At 38.2% G+C, this 18584-nt stretch overlaps 3 protein-coding genes across 4 annotated transcripts in view; 1 reads left to right on the plus strand and 2 right to left on the minus strand.

Annotated features, from left to right (window-relative positions):
• arhgap22a (Rho GTPase activating protein 22a) overlaps window positions 1-4324 on the minus strand; it is a 19202-nt gene extending 14878 nt beyond the window's left edge. The window contains exons 1-2 of the mRNA XM_015028038.1: window positions 4235-4324; window positions 724-824 (exon numbers count right to left, since the gene is read on the minus strand). Coding sequence (XP_014883524.1) covers window positions 724-775 — 52 coding nt within the window. The 5' untranslated portion in view covers window positions 776-824; window positions 4235-4324. The remainder of the gene's footprint in view (window positions 1-723; window positions 825-4234) is intronic.
• On the minus strand, window positions 3451-8857 carry LOC106944786 (putative ZDHHC-type palmitoyltransferase 6). 2 transcript variants are annotated; one of them, XM_015028041.1, is made up of 10 exons: window positions 8529-8857; window positions 7936-8071; window positions 6921-7031; window positions 6704-6836; window positions 6338-6516; window positions 6177-6250; window positions 5889-6051; window positions 5710-5792; window positions 4417-4592; window positions 3451-4334 (listed from the first exon to the last, which is right to left on the minus strand). In XM_015028041.1, the coding sequence occupies exons 1-10, from the start codon at window positions 8686-8688 to the stop codon at window positions 3846-3848; spliced, it is 1704 nt and encodes a 567-aa protein (XP_014883527.1). In that variant the 5' UTR covers window positions 8689-8857; the 3' UTR covers window positions 3451-3845. The 2 variants fall into 2 exon arrangements, with proteins under 2 accessions (XP_014883527.1, XP_014883526.1); XM_015028040.1 differs by having other exon boundaries at window positions 4417-4607; window positions 8529-8856.
• Window positions 8858-9119: 262 nt separating this feature from the next.
• wdfy4 (WDFY family member 4) overlaps window positions 9120-18584 on the plus strand; it is a 60293-nt gene continuing 50828 nt past the window's right edge. The window contains exons 1-9 of the mRNA XM_015028035.1: window positions 9120-9408; window positions 10677-11001; window positions 11799-12056; window positions 14839-14950; window positions 15612-15736; window positions 15829-15957; window positions 17124-17313; window positions 17663-17852; window positions 18278-18438. Of these exons, the coding sequence (XP_014883521.1) occupies window positions 10981-11001; window positions 11799-12056; window positions 14839-14950; window positions 15612-15736; window positions 15829-15957; window positions 17124-17313; window positions 17663-17852; window positions 18278-18438 (1186 nt within the window). The 5' untranslated portion in view covers window positions 9120-9408; window positions 10677-10980. The remainder of the gene's footprint in view (window positions 9409-10676; window positions 11002-11798; window positions 12057-14838; window positions 14951-15611; window positions 15737-15828; window positions 15958-17123; window positions 17314-17662; window positions 17853-18277; window positions 18439-18584) is intronic.

The following is an 18584-nucleotide window of genomic DNA, read 5'->3' on the forward strand; positions in this document are numbered from 1 at the left end:
TCCCCCCAGACAGCCATTTGTAATCCATAGGGGGGGGGGAGCGCAGAAGAAAAAGTTTGGGAACCACTGATCTATACAGTCAAAAACTCAATCATTAGCTTGATTTCAAGGGGGTAATTCAGACATTTCAAGCGACAGTCCCAGAACGAGGAAAAATGGTTATCCATAAATAAACTCTGATTTATAGAACAGACATTTCCACAAACATTGTTTACATCTTTTTTTTATATGAAATATTTGTTTGCACCTGTATCATCAATTGAACATGAAAAGAGGGCTACTCAGTTTTAGTAATAGATGCGCTCTGTACATCGCTGACAGCCAGGACCCTGACTCATTCAGGATGAGGTTTACAGTCTGACGAAAACTGCTACACTTCTGTGTGGTCGGAGCCACAACACTCAGGGGAGTGATGTTCTTGTTTCTTTCTGGTTTGCAGTGGATGGATGTGTTAAAATGTTTAAATGTTTTTCATCAGGCTGGCACACGAAATGCAGCACATAGAAGCTGTTAGCACAAAAAGCTTTCCAAGGCTTCAGCACTTTGTATTTACCAATCACACTAATTAAACAAAGGCTTTAGAGAGGAGTAAAATCAAATGAATACCAATATATCTATTGTGAAGTAGTTGCCGTTGCTTTTAGCAGATAGGCTGCAAACAAGAAAAACAAATCCTTAGCCGATATAATTATTTACAAAACCAAACTAAACTCTGTGCCTCACCTGATAGTTGTTTAGAGCTTTTTCTGATCTGAAGAGTTCTGGATGACTTCATGACACCGAGCTTGTCTTTACAGTTATGTCCTTTTCAAATGGCGCCATTTCTGAAGCCACGACAAAAAACACACACAAATCCGTTAGTCTCAGGGCCCAAATAATGTCATTTCCAACATTGTGTTTCTCCAGCCCATAAACAAGCTCCACGCAACAACTCAAATGATGTTCACACAGAGAAAGAAGCACTATAGTCGCCATAATTAACACAAATAACACGTGGCTAAGGAATGCTGATGTGAACAGACTCTAGCAGAAGGAAGTACACGATCATGCGAGGATTACTTGCCATGTCATTTCGGCTGGGCTTCCCAGACAACTCCCATTCTTAAGAAAGGCTCTGTTTGCAGCTCAAAATGGCTCACATAGTTCTAGATAGCCTATTTGATTAGAGTTACTGATCTATATATCTATATGTAAAAAACTAAAAACAAAACCTAAATGTGAGATTCTCTCCTATTGTGTTCCTGCACTGAATCATCCACAGAGGAAGTGAGCTGCGCTGATGGAGAAGTGAAAACTGATGACTTGAAAGAAAATTATATAATGGGTTTCTCCCTCTGATGTTATTACTGTACACTTCTCCTGGCTCCAGATGAGCTAAACCAAAAAGCTCTGCCTCCTGATGCTTTACAATTCAAAAGGAGACTCTAGCATCTGAAAGGTTTGACCAAGTATGAGACAGACTCGAAACAAAGTGTATTTTTAAAAAAAACAAAACAATACACTTTAATAAACATGATTTCTACCACATTAAAAAAAAAAAAAAAACATCACCATAAATAAAACAGTCATTTGGGAAAAACACAAGAGGCACAATATTGAAATGAGAAAATACATAGCACTGTCAACAGCTTGCAAATGTATTCATACAACTAGAGCTTTTACATTTTGTCATGTTACAACTACAAACCTCTAACTAATTCTTATGCAACAGACTGATACAATGTAGAGCACAAATATGAAGTGGAATAATTATACATTTTCAAAATATTTTGCAGACAAACTTCTGAAAAATATGGCAGTGTTTTCCTCCTGAAGACCAGGGAACACACTGAGACAGGGATAGTTCTAGAGATCATGTCACCGCCATAAAACATGGCAGCTGCAGCATCATGCTGTGGTGATTTTTTTTTTTTCACAGAGAAAAAATAAGTTGGTCAGAAATTGATGGGAAGATTGATGGAGCCACTTACTGGGCAATCCAGGAAGAAAATATCTTACAGGCTGCAAAAGACTTGCAAAGGGTGGTAGCTGTTCACATACATGCTAGCACATACATTAGCATTCAGATGGTAAGTGTGTTGTAGGTGCCCAGTCAAAATCTGGAAGTAAATGCAACTAAAGATCTGCGATATCGTTTGAAGGTTACTGTTCACAGATGACATGTCCATCCAATTTGAATGAGCCATTTTTTAAAAGAGCAAAAGTGTCAGGCTCTGAAAAGGCAAAGCTATACACGTACTAAAAGACTTGAAGATGTAATTATAGGTGAAACATTATTTGACAAAACATAGATTTAGGTGGGTTGAATAAAAATGCACACCACACTAAAAACAACAGAAACATTTAAAACCACACATTTTTTACTTTACAGTTTGTGTTGCTCTGTCACATAAAATCTCCATAAAACAAATCTAGTTTGTGGCTGTAATTTGACAAAATGTGAAAAAAAAAATATGCATTCAAGTTATATGAATACTTTGATAAAGTACTATATTCATGGACAAAGAAATACTATAAAAAGCACTTGGTTTCACAGTCTTAAATGTGCTCAGCTTCATCACTTCATATGGGTGAGAGGCAGTACGGCAGACACTAAATCATCGTATGTGACGTAGCCACTCACACAGTCCAGACACACCAGTCTCTGAGGGGTGTGGGGACTATCATCTATAATCTGGAAATATGGCCCTGTGAGACGTGTAGGAAATGAGTGTTTAATTCAAGGCATGAAAAAAGGCACGTCCCATTAGCCAGAGCAAAAGAAATGTGAGGGCAGAAATGTCTTGAAGCAGATGAAATTAGAAAAAAGTCTCTTGGTGCATCTTGGTCTGGAGTTTACCCAACAGTGTTGCATATAAAAATAAAGAACCGTATAAAAAAAAATTACATTAAAAGCAGCTGTAAACAAAAATGTTCAGTTATTTGGTAAACCACAATCAGCACATCAGCTGATAAGTCTACTTCTTTCAATAAATGCAATACTTTCCAAACATACCTTTCCAGAGATATTTGTCCTGCTTAGTCTACTTTTGAAAGTATAAATACAAAACTTTCCTTGATTGTATGGCAGATGATTTTACAATGGTCATCATGGAAATATGGACCCTGCATAATGGACCCTCTTTATCTACAGAGAGAAAGAAGGAAGGACTTGAACAAAGTGGGGATGGAAAAAGGTAGGAAGAAAGAACAAAGGAATGAAAGGACAAAGAAGAAATACAGAAGAAAAAACTAAAATGAAAGGGAGATAATGAAGGAATGAATAAAGGAAAATCTAATGAACAAATAATGAATGAACAAAAACAAAAGACAAGTAAGGGAGAATGTCTTCAAATGGATGAATGGAAAAAGATTTTTGGTAATAAAATGAAAAACTAATTCTGTATATACATTTTGTACCGTCTGTTCGTTTTCCCAGATGTATCCAGACTTTCATGTTTATTACACCTTCATTGTTTCAAAACTTTGACGCACTGCATAAGGCGTTGAGCTGCAATCATGTGTTTCTTGAAGATTCTAGGTTTCAGTTTGGTAGTCTGGATTTCCTTCTGGATTTCCATATTACTTTTTTGCCTTCATATTTTGAATCATGCATGAGTTCGGTTAAATTTTGCTTTGCAATTCATTTTACTAGTTTCTGTTTCTTGTCAATTCATGCCATCAGTTCTCCTCAGTACGACAGATTCAGCTACTATTGGGAAATCCTATATTAAAAATATTAAATGGCACTGGAACGAGGGAAACATTGTCAGTACAGTGTTTGAACAATCCACGGCTTTAAATCTGCACATGAGAAACAGTACTAAGGTCAACAGGACAGCTTTACACGGGCCAAACTGGCAGTGTTAAATATCTATGGCAGTTTTGTCTTCTGTAATTTGTCCGCCACCCACAGATCTACGTCCCTCCAGGAGAAAGGCTGCTACGACCGCCAACCGTTGTCCCAGTGACCTCTGCTGCGCAGTGCCCTCACTGTGTCTGAAGTAGGTGGTCGTTCTGGCGGCGATGGCGTCAAACTGCTCTGACAGAAGCCACACCTCCCACAGGAGAGTCAGTGCATTCATAATAATCAGAGCCACGACCCAGAACTCCTCTCCCAACAATGTGAGCCACAGTGAGAAGCTGGGACTAGACTCCGACGAGCTGCCATACAGGTAACTCACCCCCGAAGCAATAAAAAGAAGGTGGGCGGTAACCATGGAGAGGATGAAGATGAGGAAGAGTCTGTGGTTACCCTGACCGATGCAGCGGTTGAGGAAAAGGCAGTGGTGGTCGTAGTCTTTAATGCACACTTCACACAGCTTACAGTGTTTTGTATAGTCAGGCTGGAACAGCTGGGAGGAAGACAGGGGCAGGGTAAGAAACAAAGCAACAGAGAAGAGATTCAATGTCAGCTACGAGTCCAGATCGTTTTACCTCACAGTATGGACAGAACCTGTGAGGGCTCTCGTTGTTTTCCACCAGGTCAGCAATGCAGGAGAAGCGAGGATCTGCATCGGCTCTGTCTAAAACCCCGGGATCTTGAGTCAGAACCTTATAGAAGAGACTGGCTAGTATGAAGAAGTGGAGCAAGGACACCTGAGCCAAAGTGCTTATGGGCCACACACATTCACAAGGTCAAGGATGAAACTATTTATTTGTTATATGCAGCTCATACCTCTTTTGCCAAAAGGACAACACTTAGTCTTCTATGATTACATTTAATACGGACCATGCATAATATGGAGTCTCTTTCTTTGACAATACATTTTTGCACAAACCAGATATTCTCCTGTGTCCTCTCTGTGAGCTCACCCCACAGGTTTTCTCTAGAATTTCAGTCTTGGGACTCAGAGTCTCTAATCATTTTTATCTCTGGTAAATCCATCATATGAAAACTGAGTCATTTTCAATTTACAAGCAATTTTTATTAAACAATATCCTGAGTTCATGATGCCATGAAATCCAACAAGACTTCGATGTATTTTAGAAGTGAAATGTGTCTGCAGTATCACAAATCTTCCACCATACTCAATAGTGGGACAGGATGCTTCTAAACATTCATGCCAAACCCACCTGGAACATTTGTTGCTGAAAAGTCTGGATACAGTACTTTGTCAATCAAAGCACATAACTCAAATAGAAGTCCAGTCACAGAATAGCCAACATGGTCACATGGTCACATCTGTGATGTTATTGCAGCAAAGAAAAGGCATTTTTATAAAATGCGTGTTATGCATTATTCGTGAGCATTAAACAGAGTGGCATCCGCTGATATTTTCTGAGTTCCACTGCTCATCATTGCATGATAAATTTGGGTTCTGGTCCAGCATTTGTAGATATTTTCCAAATCCAAATCTAAATATTGGTCCGATGAACACGTTCAAGCAAGCAGCTATTTTCTTACTTATGGATGTCCCACAGGTGCCTTACTTGTGTGACATGTTCTGTGGTCTTTCCCTTTTTCAAAATTTAGCCAAAAGAAAAGGGACTCTGCAGTGGAAGTTAATAGACATTCTGATCATCTTAAAAAAATAAAATGTGAACTTCAAAATTGCAATATAATTCAGTTCAGTTTACCGAAATTGCGAGATGTAAAAAAATTGATAAAACCAACAAAACAGAGAAAGTGCAAAATCCCTAAGGTACAATTCATGGAGAGCAAACAGGAAAATAACTAAGAAAAAGCTTTTGGCATAAACCTAAATATACCCCCTCTTTAAAGGATATTAGGCATCATTTTTCCATAGAAGCACAGCAGGGAATGGACGATGCCAGCCAACAGTGTCCCCAAGTATATTGGATTAGCTAGCCTAGAGACAAAGACATGAGACGTCAACTGGGAGCTGACCCAAACAATGTGGTATGGTTAACTACATACTGATAGTTTATAGTTTACATGAAAATACCTCTGGTAGGTGGTCATGCGGTAGTACTGGGTGAAAATGCTTCTAGCCAGCCATGGGAAGAGGAACGCACAGATGAGGCCTCCATAGCCTCCAAACATGGCAGCTATCAGCAGGATGGCAGCTCCACTTAGAGATGGAAAAAACAGGGTCCAATAGTACAGAACTGGAGAGAAATAGCACCATCAAACATGGGTCAACACAGAGAAAGGACGTTTAATGGTAGAATGATTACTACCGCAAGCAATATTTGCTGTTCATTGCTTAAAATAAAACTAACATAATAACTACCATCAGACTCTCTGGGCTTGTGATGTATTGGCTCATTTATGTACTGCTTTAACAGTTTGCTGAGTTGCTGATGCCTGAAAACAACATAAGCAGATCTCAATCCGCATCAAGAACTCAAGAAATGTACAAAAACGGTTCACTTATTTCTACACATTGTTCACCTGAATGTCTTTCCCTGCTTGCAGAGATCCAGTGGTGTGAGGCCGCTGTAGTTCTTCTGATGAAGCACTATGCAGCCAGTCTTCTGCAGCAGAGCCCAACACACTTCTACTCCACCCCTCTCTGCAGCAACATGGAGCGCTGTCGCTCCCCGCTGGTCAACTGCGTTCACAACACACCGCTGGACAAGAAAACCAATAACCCCGCCCCCACAATTTATGCCACTGCTTGAAGACCTGACATTGTTAAATTTTTATGCTATATATTTATAGTTTAATGTTTGTTTTAATTATGTTAAATTTGCAGCATCAGTGCATACATCAGGGCAAAAAAAAGTTAAAACTATGTCAATTTGGAATATTTCATACCTGGTCTTTGAGCAAATAGCGAATCATGTCAATATTGCCGGTGGATGCAGCGAGATGCAGAGGCGTCACCTTGTACATGTCTGCGTCAGAGAATCGGAACACTCCTGTCTCCCACAGATAGTGCACAGCGACTCTTAGAGAGGTGAGCAACAGTTAGAGCATACAAAAAAAATAAATAAATAAAAAATATTTGTTTTGAAGTGTTTCTTCCGCTTACATGTTGCCCCCGGTAACTGCATGATGCATGGATGTTTTCCCCTGCAAGTCCACAAGCCGCAAGTCTGCCCCATATTGCATCATTTTATGCATGTTGTAGATGTTTCCCTGCCTGTTGATGGAACACATGCAAATGCGTGTATCCTGGGCTTTTGTTTGAGAAGGTAAAAGCAGCACCTTGTGGAAGATTCATATCCTTTGAATGATTCCACATTTTGTCCCGTTACAACTGCAAACCTGAAAGTTTTACGTTGAAAAAACAAAAAAAAAAACAAAGTTCACAGAGATGGAAAGGTGAGATGGAAAAATTACTTGATTCCATTATCTCAGACAAATCAGGCCTACGGCATGATATGGTCACCATCATGTTTCACTGCAGGAATGCTATGCTGAAGGCAGTGTTAAGTACTTTGCATATACTGCAAAAATATGACCAGAGCATCTTCTTCTACATGTTTATAATTTCCTTTGCGTGGCTTGAATTAAAACTGCCTTTCTTTCAAGAATGGGTTTCTTCTTGACACTTCTCCTTTAAAATTATTGTCTTATAATGTAATTCTGCTTAATAGCGCTCAATAACTTTATTTCTGATATGTTTAGTGTTTTCATTGGTCTTCAGGATGGTTTGTTCACTAATCTTTTCTATGAAACGTCTGACAACATTCGCTTCAAACAAAGTAAAGTTTTTGTTTATTCAAGATTGCACTGATTTCCGGTCACACATATGTATTTTGTGCAAATGCCAACAATGTCAGTTTTGGTCTCATGTGCCCAGAAGAACTTCTTTTACTTGTCTGAGGTCTTCCCTACACAGTTTGCCACCTACAAGAAAAAAACTGAATCTGTAATTTCCCAACTATGAGCTACTTTGTGTTAGATTATCATATTAAATCATTGTAAAATGCAATGATTAGAGAGGTTTATTAGAGAGTTTGTAATTGTAACTGGAAAATGTGAAAAAATGATCAACAGGTATGAATACTTTTTGCAAGGCAATGGGTGCAGCTTCTGCTCACCTGCAGGCAAAATGAAAAGCTGTCTGCCCTGAATCACACGTCATGTTAGGGTCCGCACCAGAACTGAGAAAGAAGTCTACAAGGGAGCGGTTTCCATGGAGAGCAGCATAATGAAGAGGACTGAATCCACCCCAGCCTAAATAAACAAATGCACATCACAGTCAGAATGGAAGACGTCCCGTTTCACTGAAGTTACATGCTTTAGTTCAGTTTGAGTTTGTGCTGTCCATCTATCTACCACAGGACCTGTACCAGAACATCATACAGGTTAACTACAGCAGGGTTGGGTTTCCTCCTGGCAACGTCACAAAATCACACATGGAGAACCACCAGGCATGCAGATAACAGTGAGCAATAACAGCTGTGTTGGTGTAGTAGTTATAAGCTATAATGCATATTATGCAGACATTTCACACAGACATAAAAAGTGTTGTTGTTTTTTTCCTAATAGGATAAAGACAAACTAGAGAAATGATCAGGAAGAGGTTAAACCCTCCTGACAGGAAAACAGAATGAAGAAAGTGACTTCCTCATTCAAAGCAATGAATGATTTAATACATTTTAAGTTTACACTGCATCTAATGTTACCTTACCTGTTTGCCTGAGGATTGTTCGATCATTTTGCACGAAAAGTATGCACTGTTCAACATCCCCTCTTTGTATACAGTCAAATATGTCTCCACCACTAATGGTGCACAGAGGCATCGCATGCATTGTGATGGGGGCACAAAATCTGTCCTCCACGATTTCCATCGGCTTGAAACTGGAGCGACACTGAAATCAGATCAACAGAAAACGCGCCATTACATCACGATGAAAAGCGAAACAGAGGATCATCTTTCCCAGCAAGCAATCACTCAAAATCTTTTTTTTTTTTTTTTTGGTGTGTGTTAAATGTAGACCGCTCCCTAGGCCCCCCATTGGTTGAAACAGGTCACATGACTTACTGCTACTGCGCTTGAGATCACTATGCACTAGATGACGTATGCATTATTATGCTAATGAGATACATGCAAACGAAAACAACAACTTAAACAGCATATTTCGGTTCAGTTGTGGAATAGAGTCAGTTTAATAGTAGTTAAAGTTTAAAGCCGTCATGGTTCATGCTTTTACTTACATTTTAACACATTCTGAATTATGTATCACAAACTACAAAGACGGACTGCTGAGCTTCTAAAACAGGTCCTCGAGAGCTGCAACTTTCACGTGCTTCCCTGCTCCAACACACCTGAATCAAATGAATGGGCTCGTTAGCAGGTCTGTTCAGAGCTGGTTGGGTTTCTGTGAACTCAGATTCTCTAACACTCAGTAATGGGCAAATTAAATAGGTCATTTTAACAGACTCCCTCTCAAGTTGTTTTAGAACTGTTAGGACAAAAATATGTTTCTGTTAATCTACACCAGCCGCGTTATAGAGTCATCTGTTAAGAAGTGCTAATGAGGAAAAAAAAATAAAATTCAACGTTACAGGTGAGTGAACCTCCCGGAAACCTTGACATTTCCTAAAGGTCCGGTAAAGGTTACTTTTTAATCGTTTTGGACCTTTGCATGGCCTGAAAGTTCCCAAAATTTACCGTACTGTAAAGTAATTGTCAAAGAACGTTCCCTAAAAGTTCTCCAAAGTGTGATAGTAGGAACTTTCAGAAACTACTTCCTAATGCTTTAAACTGTGAACCTCCCAGGAACATTTAAGAGTTGTTTCCTAAAGGCCCAGGAAAGGTCAGATTTTGAGTGTTGTAGGGAATTTAGAGATTTTTCTGATGGTCACGGAAGGTTATAAGGTGCAAACCCCCAGGAAAACTTTAAGAAACCTTCCGCATGAAGTATTTTCCATAAGAATGGGAAATATTATGAAGGTGACATTATGAAAGTGGTAGGCAGATCTCAGCGAACCATTGCAGAACATTTCTTGATAGATCCCACAATTTCTGGTGTCGGTGCTGAAATCAAACATCAAGGAACCTTATCATTAAATGCTCTGAAGTTTGTCCAAATATTAGAAAATGTGGACATTTGGAGCCCATTCTCTGATGGTTTTCATCTGTGTAGCCCTTAGAAAATATTGCCTGAAGGTTTTAACAAGGTTAACCTGTGCCACATAAGGTATATTTAGTAATAATTACCTGCTTTGAAGGTATTTTGTATTAGATACATTATTTCAGTCTAATTATTGTCAGACTGGTGTATCATTTATACCCACAAGATGGCGATGTTTACTCACATTTCCTCTGCCATTTTTTTGTTTAGTTGAAATTCAAAATTTACTAATTTTCTTACAAGATCCAAATCTAGGTCTGTTGAAATTTTTTCTGTAACTGTTAAACGTCATCTATTTGCCCTGGCTTGAAAATTAAATATTAAACAATTTATTCACCAAGTTTGTTACTGATCTTTTAAGCGATCAGTAAGTATAAACTTTATATAGTTTATAAAGTCCTCTCAGCATGAGCTGTTGTCGTTGCTGAAGATCTGTGGTAACACAGTTTCGTTCATTAGAACTCCTTGTGCAAAGTGTTACAGATAAAAATACACGCTCAGATACAGTAAATCATGTCTGTCACCAACTATTATTAGAAATCAAAATTGTTTCAGAAGAAAATATTCAGTTTCACATAAAGCTAGGGGAGTGTTTTAGATTTCTTGATGTCTCTGGTGATCGATTAGATCGCTGGTGACTCAGACTATTAAAGTGTAAGATGGCAAGCCTCTAAAAACAACAGCTCCTCTTTGTCATGCAGGGAGGGCCTCATCTAACCAGCCAAGCAACAGTCTTTCACTTCTGCTTCTCTGAGGAAGTGAGAAAGCACATGACCTGAACCAGCTGATACAAGTTACAGTGCTTGTTCAAAGTCTACTAACTGCAGATTCATAAGGGGCGTGCTTTTCCGCAGCGGGGTCTGGTGGCGTGCGTTACTCGTCATGCAATAGCAGGTCCTGGCGTGTCTTTCCCCTGACATGGGAATACAGACAGACAGACCACTCACTCCTTCGGAAAAACACAACACATATGATACGATTCCTTAGGATCCAGGAAGCCTCTTTATGGCTCTGACACAACTACAGGTAAGGGTTTTCCGTCAGTTTTATGAATGGTTTTTCTTGTGAAATGTGTATCAGGCATGGAGTTGTTATGCTTCTCAGCATCCTTGCATTTTGGGATTCATAAAACAAACCAAAAACAATCTAAATTTTTTATATGAAATACAAGTTATTACTGGGATTCTTTAAAACATTGCTATTCACATTCTTTAACTTGGTGCATTTGATCAGATTACCTCTTAAGTACAAATTTCCCATCATTGTGGATTATAATCCTGCTTTAAATAGAAACGTTGCAAAGTAATACCATGTGACGAGGAAACAGTGTTCCAGTTAAATCTGTTTGGCAGCAAGACTCCAAATCTCTTCACCTGTTCATATGGTGTAAAGCTCACATTGGCACCCATAGAGAAGTATTCTTCTTCTTCTACTAAATGACACACTGTAATAACGACACAGTCAGTGCCGTTGTCAAATGATCTTGTTAAAAGTTGCCTAGGACACTTTGGTATATAAAGGACAAAGTAGAGGGTTTTTAGCACTAGGGTTTTAATGATATTAAGCATGCTGATTCCTCATAGAGGCCACCTTTGTGAATGAGAATGGCACATGACTGCCAGAAGCCAGTTTGTTATCTTATTTATCAGTTCCAACATGTGCTGAGAAGAGCAGAGAAGGAGGTTTGGTTTGGGACAAATTCAGATGAGGAAGTGAGACGGACCAAGGAAATATGATTAAGTGCATCTGCAAATATCACAGAAGCTCGTGGCACCTAAAAATAGAACAAACATTTTCAGGACTTCTACATATTTTCTCTCCAGGACCAAACTATGAAGAGAGAGAGGATCAATAAGGAAACAGGAGAGCTGAGTGCTTCGGGCGAGTTGTCTGCATCGGTGGAGGCGAAGGAAGAAAAGGTGGAGGGTTCTTCTGGAAACCCTCGGCTCCTTCAGGTGCTCAGAGAGCAGCTACAGGCGCTGGGGATTTATACGTACTCCAGCCATGACCACAAAACCGGCCATCATCGTTTGAAGCAACTAGAGCAGCATTTGCCTAAAATCCTCCATCTTCACACACAGGTATAATGTCTCCATCTTTGATCTCATATTTTAACCTGTTTGCACATTTCAAACTATTATATTTGTCAACAATGTCACTCGTTCTTTTGCTACTCTGAAAAAGAATTCTACTACATAATATTATCTAAATGGATAAACGACATTTATTAGCTTAGCTTTCAAAAGGTTAAGTGGATGCCACAATACAACTAGGTCTCCAGAACCGCATAAAATACCAAGAAGCTACATTAGATGCTTGGCATTCAGCTGATTTCAACACTAGCCTGTACTGAACCTCTACAATATCTCTCTGCAAACTTGGGACAAACTTCTGTCACATGGAATAAGAGTATTGCGTCACACTCATTGCTCCAGGTCTGGCTTGGATTAGCTGAGACAACAGACCATTTTCTTTGCTCAAACTTTGTCAAGGCTAAATTAAACCTCACTCTTGTTTTATTTCCCTCACTCCTGGATTCATGGTAATTCCATCTCTGCATGTGTAACACTGCTGACCAGACTTAGAGCTGCAGATGTAATCAGCCTTTGGTCTGTGTGCAGCTCTGTGTCTACACTGATGAATGAAAAGGTCTCATGACCAGAGATTTGACCAGATTTTATGGCCTCTCTTAAGAACAGCAAATTCAGCGTAATTTAATATCTTCCTATAGGATTACAAAGACTGCTTAGCATGTCATGAATTCTTTGTTATCATATTGTCTAATAAAGACTTCTATTTTATTGTGCTTTACCCAAAATGACCATTTTAAATAAATATATTCAAGTCATCGAATGCCGTTAAATATGCTTTTCAAAGACGTATTTATACCTTCTCGCCAGCTTTTTGAAAACCTATTGGAAAACATTTTGTTCGAGATCTGCAGAAACTGTAAATGTAGAAGAGAAACTACTTAAGAGATTGAACTGTCAGCTTTTTATATCTATTTATAGTGCTGGCCTAACAGTCATATTCTGCATGAATGTTACACTACTAGCTTATGTATTTTGATCTTACTGTTTTAACTTTACATTAGATGAAATGTTTTAGGTCAGTGAGGATCACAAAAATTATCTTTATTTCCTAAATGCAGAGAATTTGTCTTTTTTTGTTTGTTTTATTCAGAACGTTGCATACAATAGCTAGCATTTGTTAAAATTAACTCTATGATTTGGGTCATTTTTCATTAAAAGGCCCAGTTGGACTGAAGCTTTAATGCTCATGCTAATAAGCTGTGATGTAGCCTCAAAATTTCCACATAATGTTCTTTCTCATTATGTCATTTCCCCTTTAGCCAAACACTCTGACCACATCAAACTGCCGCCCCCTTGCTTCATAATAATGGGACATTCATTCCAATGATAGCTGTGTGTAAACCTCTGATCACCACTACTATTTCCTGACATCAGTTGGGTGCTAATTATGGACACTGAAATACATTCTGTTACAATGACACCTGGCTGTATGGGGGACGTATCATATGGTTGCTGGGTCATGAGGGTTGTTGGCAATCTTCCACGCTCAGGGTTGTTTTAAGGTGCTCTACCTGGAGAATAATGGTAATTCATCGGCTGAAGCTGAAATTATAGAACGTTAGTGCTGGCTTTAAATGACATTTTATTAAAACATACAGTCTGTTGCTGTTTGTTGAGTATTCAGGCAATGTGACAACAAGTAATTTAAAATACTAAGGCAACTTTGAGGGAATATTTGAGCACCATGCCCGAGCCATTCTGCAGTGGAAGAAGGCCCGCTTTTAAAGTTTAGTTTTGGTAACTATATGTTCATGTATGGGTCGGTGGATGTTAAATTGGAATGGGCATGTCAAGATGACGTACTATGGAAATAAAGTGTTATTCTAGGAATGCTTTGCTGTGAAACTTTTGCAGTCACTACTTATGTGAACATCAGTCTGACAAATAGCAGTCACCTCAGCTATGTTTATGGCCATGTTCCCCTCCACAATTTAAGAACAGTCTTCAGAAGTAGAATGATTTCTGTCTGCCACATGATAAAAATAACTGAGAAATGACTTTAGCAATGCCTCACAAAGGGTTCGGTTGGACTCTTAATTCTCCAGACTCTAAATCAATTTGACAACCTGTAAAATAAACACTAAGGAAGGTGGTCATCATCATCATCATCAAGTTTACTTGTAGATCACATTTAAGCAACAAGGCAATTCAAAATTCACTACGTGATTAAAACATACCACAATAAACAAACAAAAATCATTACACTACTTTGGAAATATAAAAAGAAATAATGAAAAGTTGTTTGTGTTCTTTTCACAACTTTATCCTAAATGTATTCTGTTGAGTTAAGGTCAGGTGGTCAAGTTCTTCCTCACCAAACTCACTTCACAGCTCTCTCTGAATCTTCATGGTTATGCACACAATCCCCTTTGCACTAAGCTTCTTGCCACACTCCAGCAGAACTCACAATGCAGCTGCCCAGCCATCGAATTTCATTCCACTGAGTTCTTTAAACACATTTTTAATTAATTTTGACAACTTGCTGATGGTCTTTTTTTTTCTACAGAGATTAGCTGATTTTACCACCTGCTTTGGGACAAGACAAGTAAATTAAGGCAGCCTTCACTTGTCAAAACAACTGAAGTTGTGATTTGAAGTGGAACATTAACAGTTTTTTCCCCCTTGCATCAGCATTTGCTACAATGTGGACTAGTATGCTACTCCAATGACAGAAAGCAGAAATAAAAAAATAAAAAACTGAAGTATTTACACGTTTCACAATAATCTCTTCAGTGGCTTATTCTAAATGTGCTTTCTCCTCTGATCACAGGTTTGTGAAGAAGGTGCCAGAGTTGATGGCACAGATATAAAGGGCCTTGCGGCTCTCACTGCTGACTCTCTCATACATAATATCTACAAAAGACTAGAAGGACGGCCCGCAGGTACTAAACTGTGTTCATATCAGCAGATGCACTGCTGGTAATTCAAAGCAGAGCTCCTTTCTCCCTACTTCTCTTTTTTTCCCCTCGTGCCTTTCATTTTTCCAGTAGATTTTTCTATGTTGGTCATACTTTTGAAAATGGACAGCAATAAACAGCAAAACCATCTTCCAGCTTTTCAGTTTCATCATGATGTTCTTTCCAGATCCACTTTAGTGAGCTGTATTTGTGGAAGTTTGTTTATAGATTGCATTAGGTTATTTAGGGAACTTCCTGGTTCTGTTTTTGATACCCGTCTCAACAAAGTTGAAAGTATGTGTGTTGTAAGTATTTGACACAACAAACTGTGTCCTAATTTTTGACCCAGCTGGTCAAACGCATCTGAACTGGTGTTTTGTCTAAGAAAATAAAAGCAACTTTTTCATTGAAAAAACTGCCTGTGTTCTTCTGACTACCACCTTGTCAAAATAAAGTCTTATTCATGCGAAGGTCTTAAAATTTCATGCTAATTTATTCCCTTTTTATGACTAATTTATCTGCAACTGTGTGACTCACTTTAGATTTGTTGTCAAGAAAATCTTTATAAAGTTAGAGCCCCACTGCCTTTTGGTTTCACTTTAGTCTGTTATGATTTGTTATTGCTAAATATCTTGTATCTTTTTAGAGCAGGCCCGTGAAGAGGTCGTTCACTTCCTCAAAAGACCAGATGGAAACACAAGTTGTACACCAGAGACATGTTCTGGCTGGAACCTGTTAAAGTCCCTTCTGTTGCTCACATCAGACTCTGCAGTAAGTGATGCACACCAATTATATTATTACAGATAAATTATACAAAAAAACAATCCATTCTGAATGTTGCCTTTGCTTTTATGTGTTTGCAGGAAATATTATCTTATTTAAACCCAGAGCTGCCTGCTGCTTTGGTGAAATGTCTGTACTTACTGGTGTGCCTTCCTGCAAAAAAGGAGAACACATCCATAGAGCTGACCTTCCAGAAGCCTCTCACACAGGTCAGTAAGCAATGAAATGACACTCATTATTTCTATATTTTCCACTTTAAAGGAGTCAGTTTATCAACAGTTGCTTAGGTAATACAAATGGCTTTTCTTTAGGTGTATGATGCTTTCTTACTAATTTTCAGACAGTGGTTTTACTATTCAATCACAATAAAAAAGAACATAAATTGGTGAACAAAACGTCCAAACTGGAGTTTTGTCTACTGATGACAAGGAAATAAAATTAACCTAATGCACAATGGTACAAGTAATTTCTTTGTGCCATTGTTTTGCATCACTCTAAATCAAAAATTTAAGAGATAAATTATTATTACTGCTCCATGTTGTTTTCCAAAGGAAGGTGGGTGGATTATCTGAAAGACAGTGAATCCTTTAAGTCCAATTACATCTTTGATGTACCATCCTTCTGCTCTTAATACATTTTAGGACCACAGATGTTCTTCCTCCAATCTTTTCTAACTTCCTTCATTATTTTTAGGACAAATTTGACTGACAGATTTTTGGCACTTTTTATAATGTTATGATTATTTTCTATTTTTTCCTTATGTCCACAGAACAGAGGTTCATCTGACTTAAGATATATTTTAAATACTTATTGACTGATTCAAAACAATAGGTCAAAATTACAAAATCCTGTTCTTTTTGGGAGGACTGTGTCATGACCTTAGAGTTTTAAACAGTACTAATGTCGTGTTTAATTGTCTGAAACTCAGATCACACCTAAAATATTTTGGTTTTAAGATGGGAACACTCAGATTTAAGCATTGTTATGCTAACTGTCAATAACCATGAAATAATACATTTCTTTTTTACTTATGCATTTAAACACTGAAGGAATATTCTGTCATAGATAGCAGACAGTACTATGTATGCTTCTGTTTTTATGTGATGAAACATCAGAAATGCCAATTAATAGTTTTTCTGCAGTTTTGACAGTGTTGATGCAACTTTAAAATGAATACGAAGTTTATTTTATTCCAAATTTGGGCTCAGGAAAGTCCAGTTTTCTATATTGGAATTAAATCCTTTTGCTCAGGTTTTATGAACTGGACCTCAAAAATTCATAATTCTTACAATGCAACACCATTTATTTTTGTATATTTTCTGGACATTGCACAGACATCCTAGTAATATTTTTCCCTCTGCATATGTTTTTGCAGATTTTCCTTCAACTTTCCAAGTACCCACACAACGTGGAACAGCTGGTAGAGACTGAGGAGCTGCAGTGTCTCATCATCGGACTCACATCATTATGCGATCAGACCAGTCCACAGTGGAGGCACCAGGCGTCATGCGTTCTCAAAGCTGTCTCTTCCGTACCAACAAACAAAACGGTTCCAAGTTTATTACGTAAGATGACCAAAAACTAATGATGATGCATAATGTTTTGTTGTTTTATTCACTGTCAGTTAGGAGTTGACTGACAAAAGTTGAATAAAAATAGTTGATTTAAAAAGGATGTTATTGTGCTTGCTGTCTTTTAGAGGCGAGGTAACCTTTCTGAATACTACTACATATATATTTTAGCTAAATCTGCTCATTCATGAACTTCATCTTTTTTATTGAAGGTTATCAGACCTATCCAGCTTGATATTTCATTTTCCTAACTTTTCAGGCCTTTTACGTGTAATAATATTTAGGAAACTAATGAAATGTATTACTGCTTAATTTTTGTGTGTTTTTACATTTTTCTCCAAAGGCAAAAACTGTGTTCGAATATGTATCCAGAACCTGATGCACATCAAAGCCAAAGTTTCAGGATCAATGCTAGCTGAGGTGGCAGTGGCTGTGTTTAGCTTTGTAAGAGACACTTATTACCTGAGTCCAGCCCTTTTTACTGAGTTTGACACCAACAACGGCTACAAGGCCCTGAAAAACATCCTCAAACGGTAAGATTGTATGTTAAAAGTATATTTAAGTGTTAAAGTTACGCACTCCAAATCCAGAACTTAATTCAATCGAAACACTCAGAAAGTGACTACTAAGCTTTTGCAAAGATTCACATTTTAGTCTTAAACATGCAAAACAAAACAAAAAAATACAATCATGACCTTCAATCAGTGTAAAATTACACTGAAGGTTTTGATTATAACATATAAAAATGCAATTAAAAATAATAAGGGGAGGGAATGCTTTTGCAAAGCACTGTAGTAGACGGCAAGATGAAGCTGAAAGAACTAATTGGTATAAAGCGTTTTAAATGTCCAGTTATCTACAGCCAGACTTGTCTGCATCCTGAGTTAAAATTATGACATTTTTATTCATCCTTGCTATTAATTGGTCTTTTTTTCCCTCCTGACTTTTCAATAACAAGCTGTGAAGAAGGCGTGCCCTTGGATCAGTTTCAGCCTGTGGACGAATTGTTGGCTCTGATCGCAGATTTCACTCTCCTTGGAAAAGCAGAGCTGAAAGTGGCTCTTTGTGTGCCCAATCCCCAGCCTGCAGGCTTCAAGTTCGATCCGCCACTCACTAAAGGTTGGTCAGGTCTTTCTAAGACCTTCTCTATTGTTATTCTCTTGCCAACTCTGTCTTATTATCTCCGCTTGTTTCATGAGGATAAACTCTGAACTACTCCTTACAAATTACTATGTAATTAGTATCACATGCATGGCTCAGCAAAG

Source organism: Poecilia latipinna, unplaced genomic scaffold (assembly GCF_001443285.1).
Source record: "Poecilia latipinna isolate Pla-1442-1.1 unplaced genomic scaffold, P_latipinna-1.0 Scaffold113, whole genome shotgun sequence".
Taxonomy (NCBI): domain Eukaryota; kingdom Metazoa; phylum Chordata; class Actinopteri; order Cyprinodontiformes; family Poeciliidae; genus Poecilia; species Poecilia latipinna.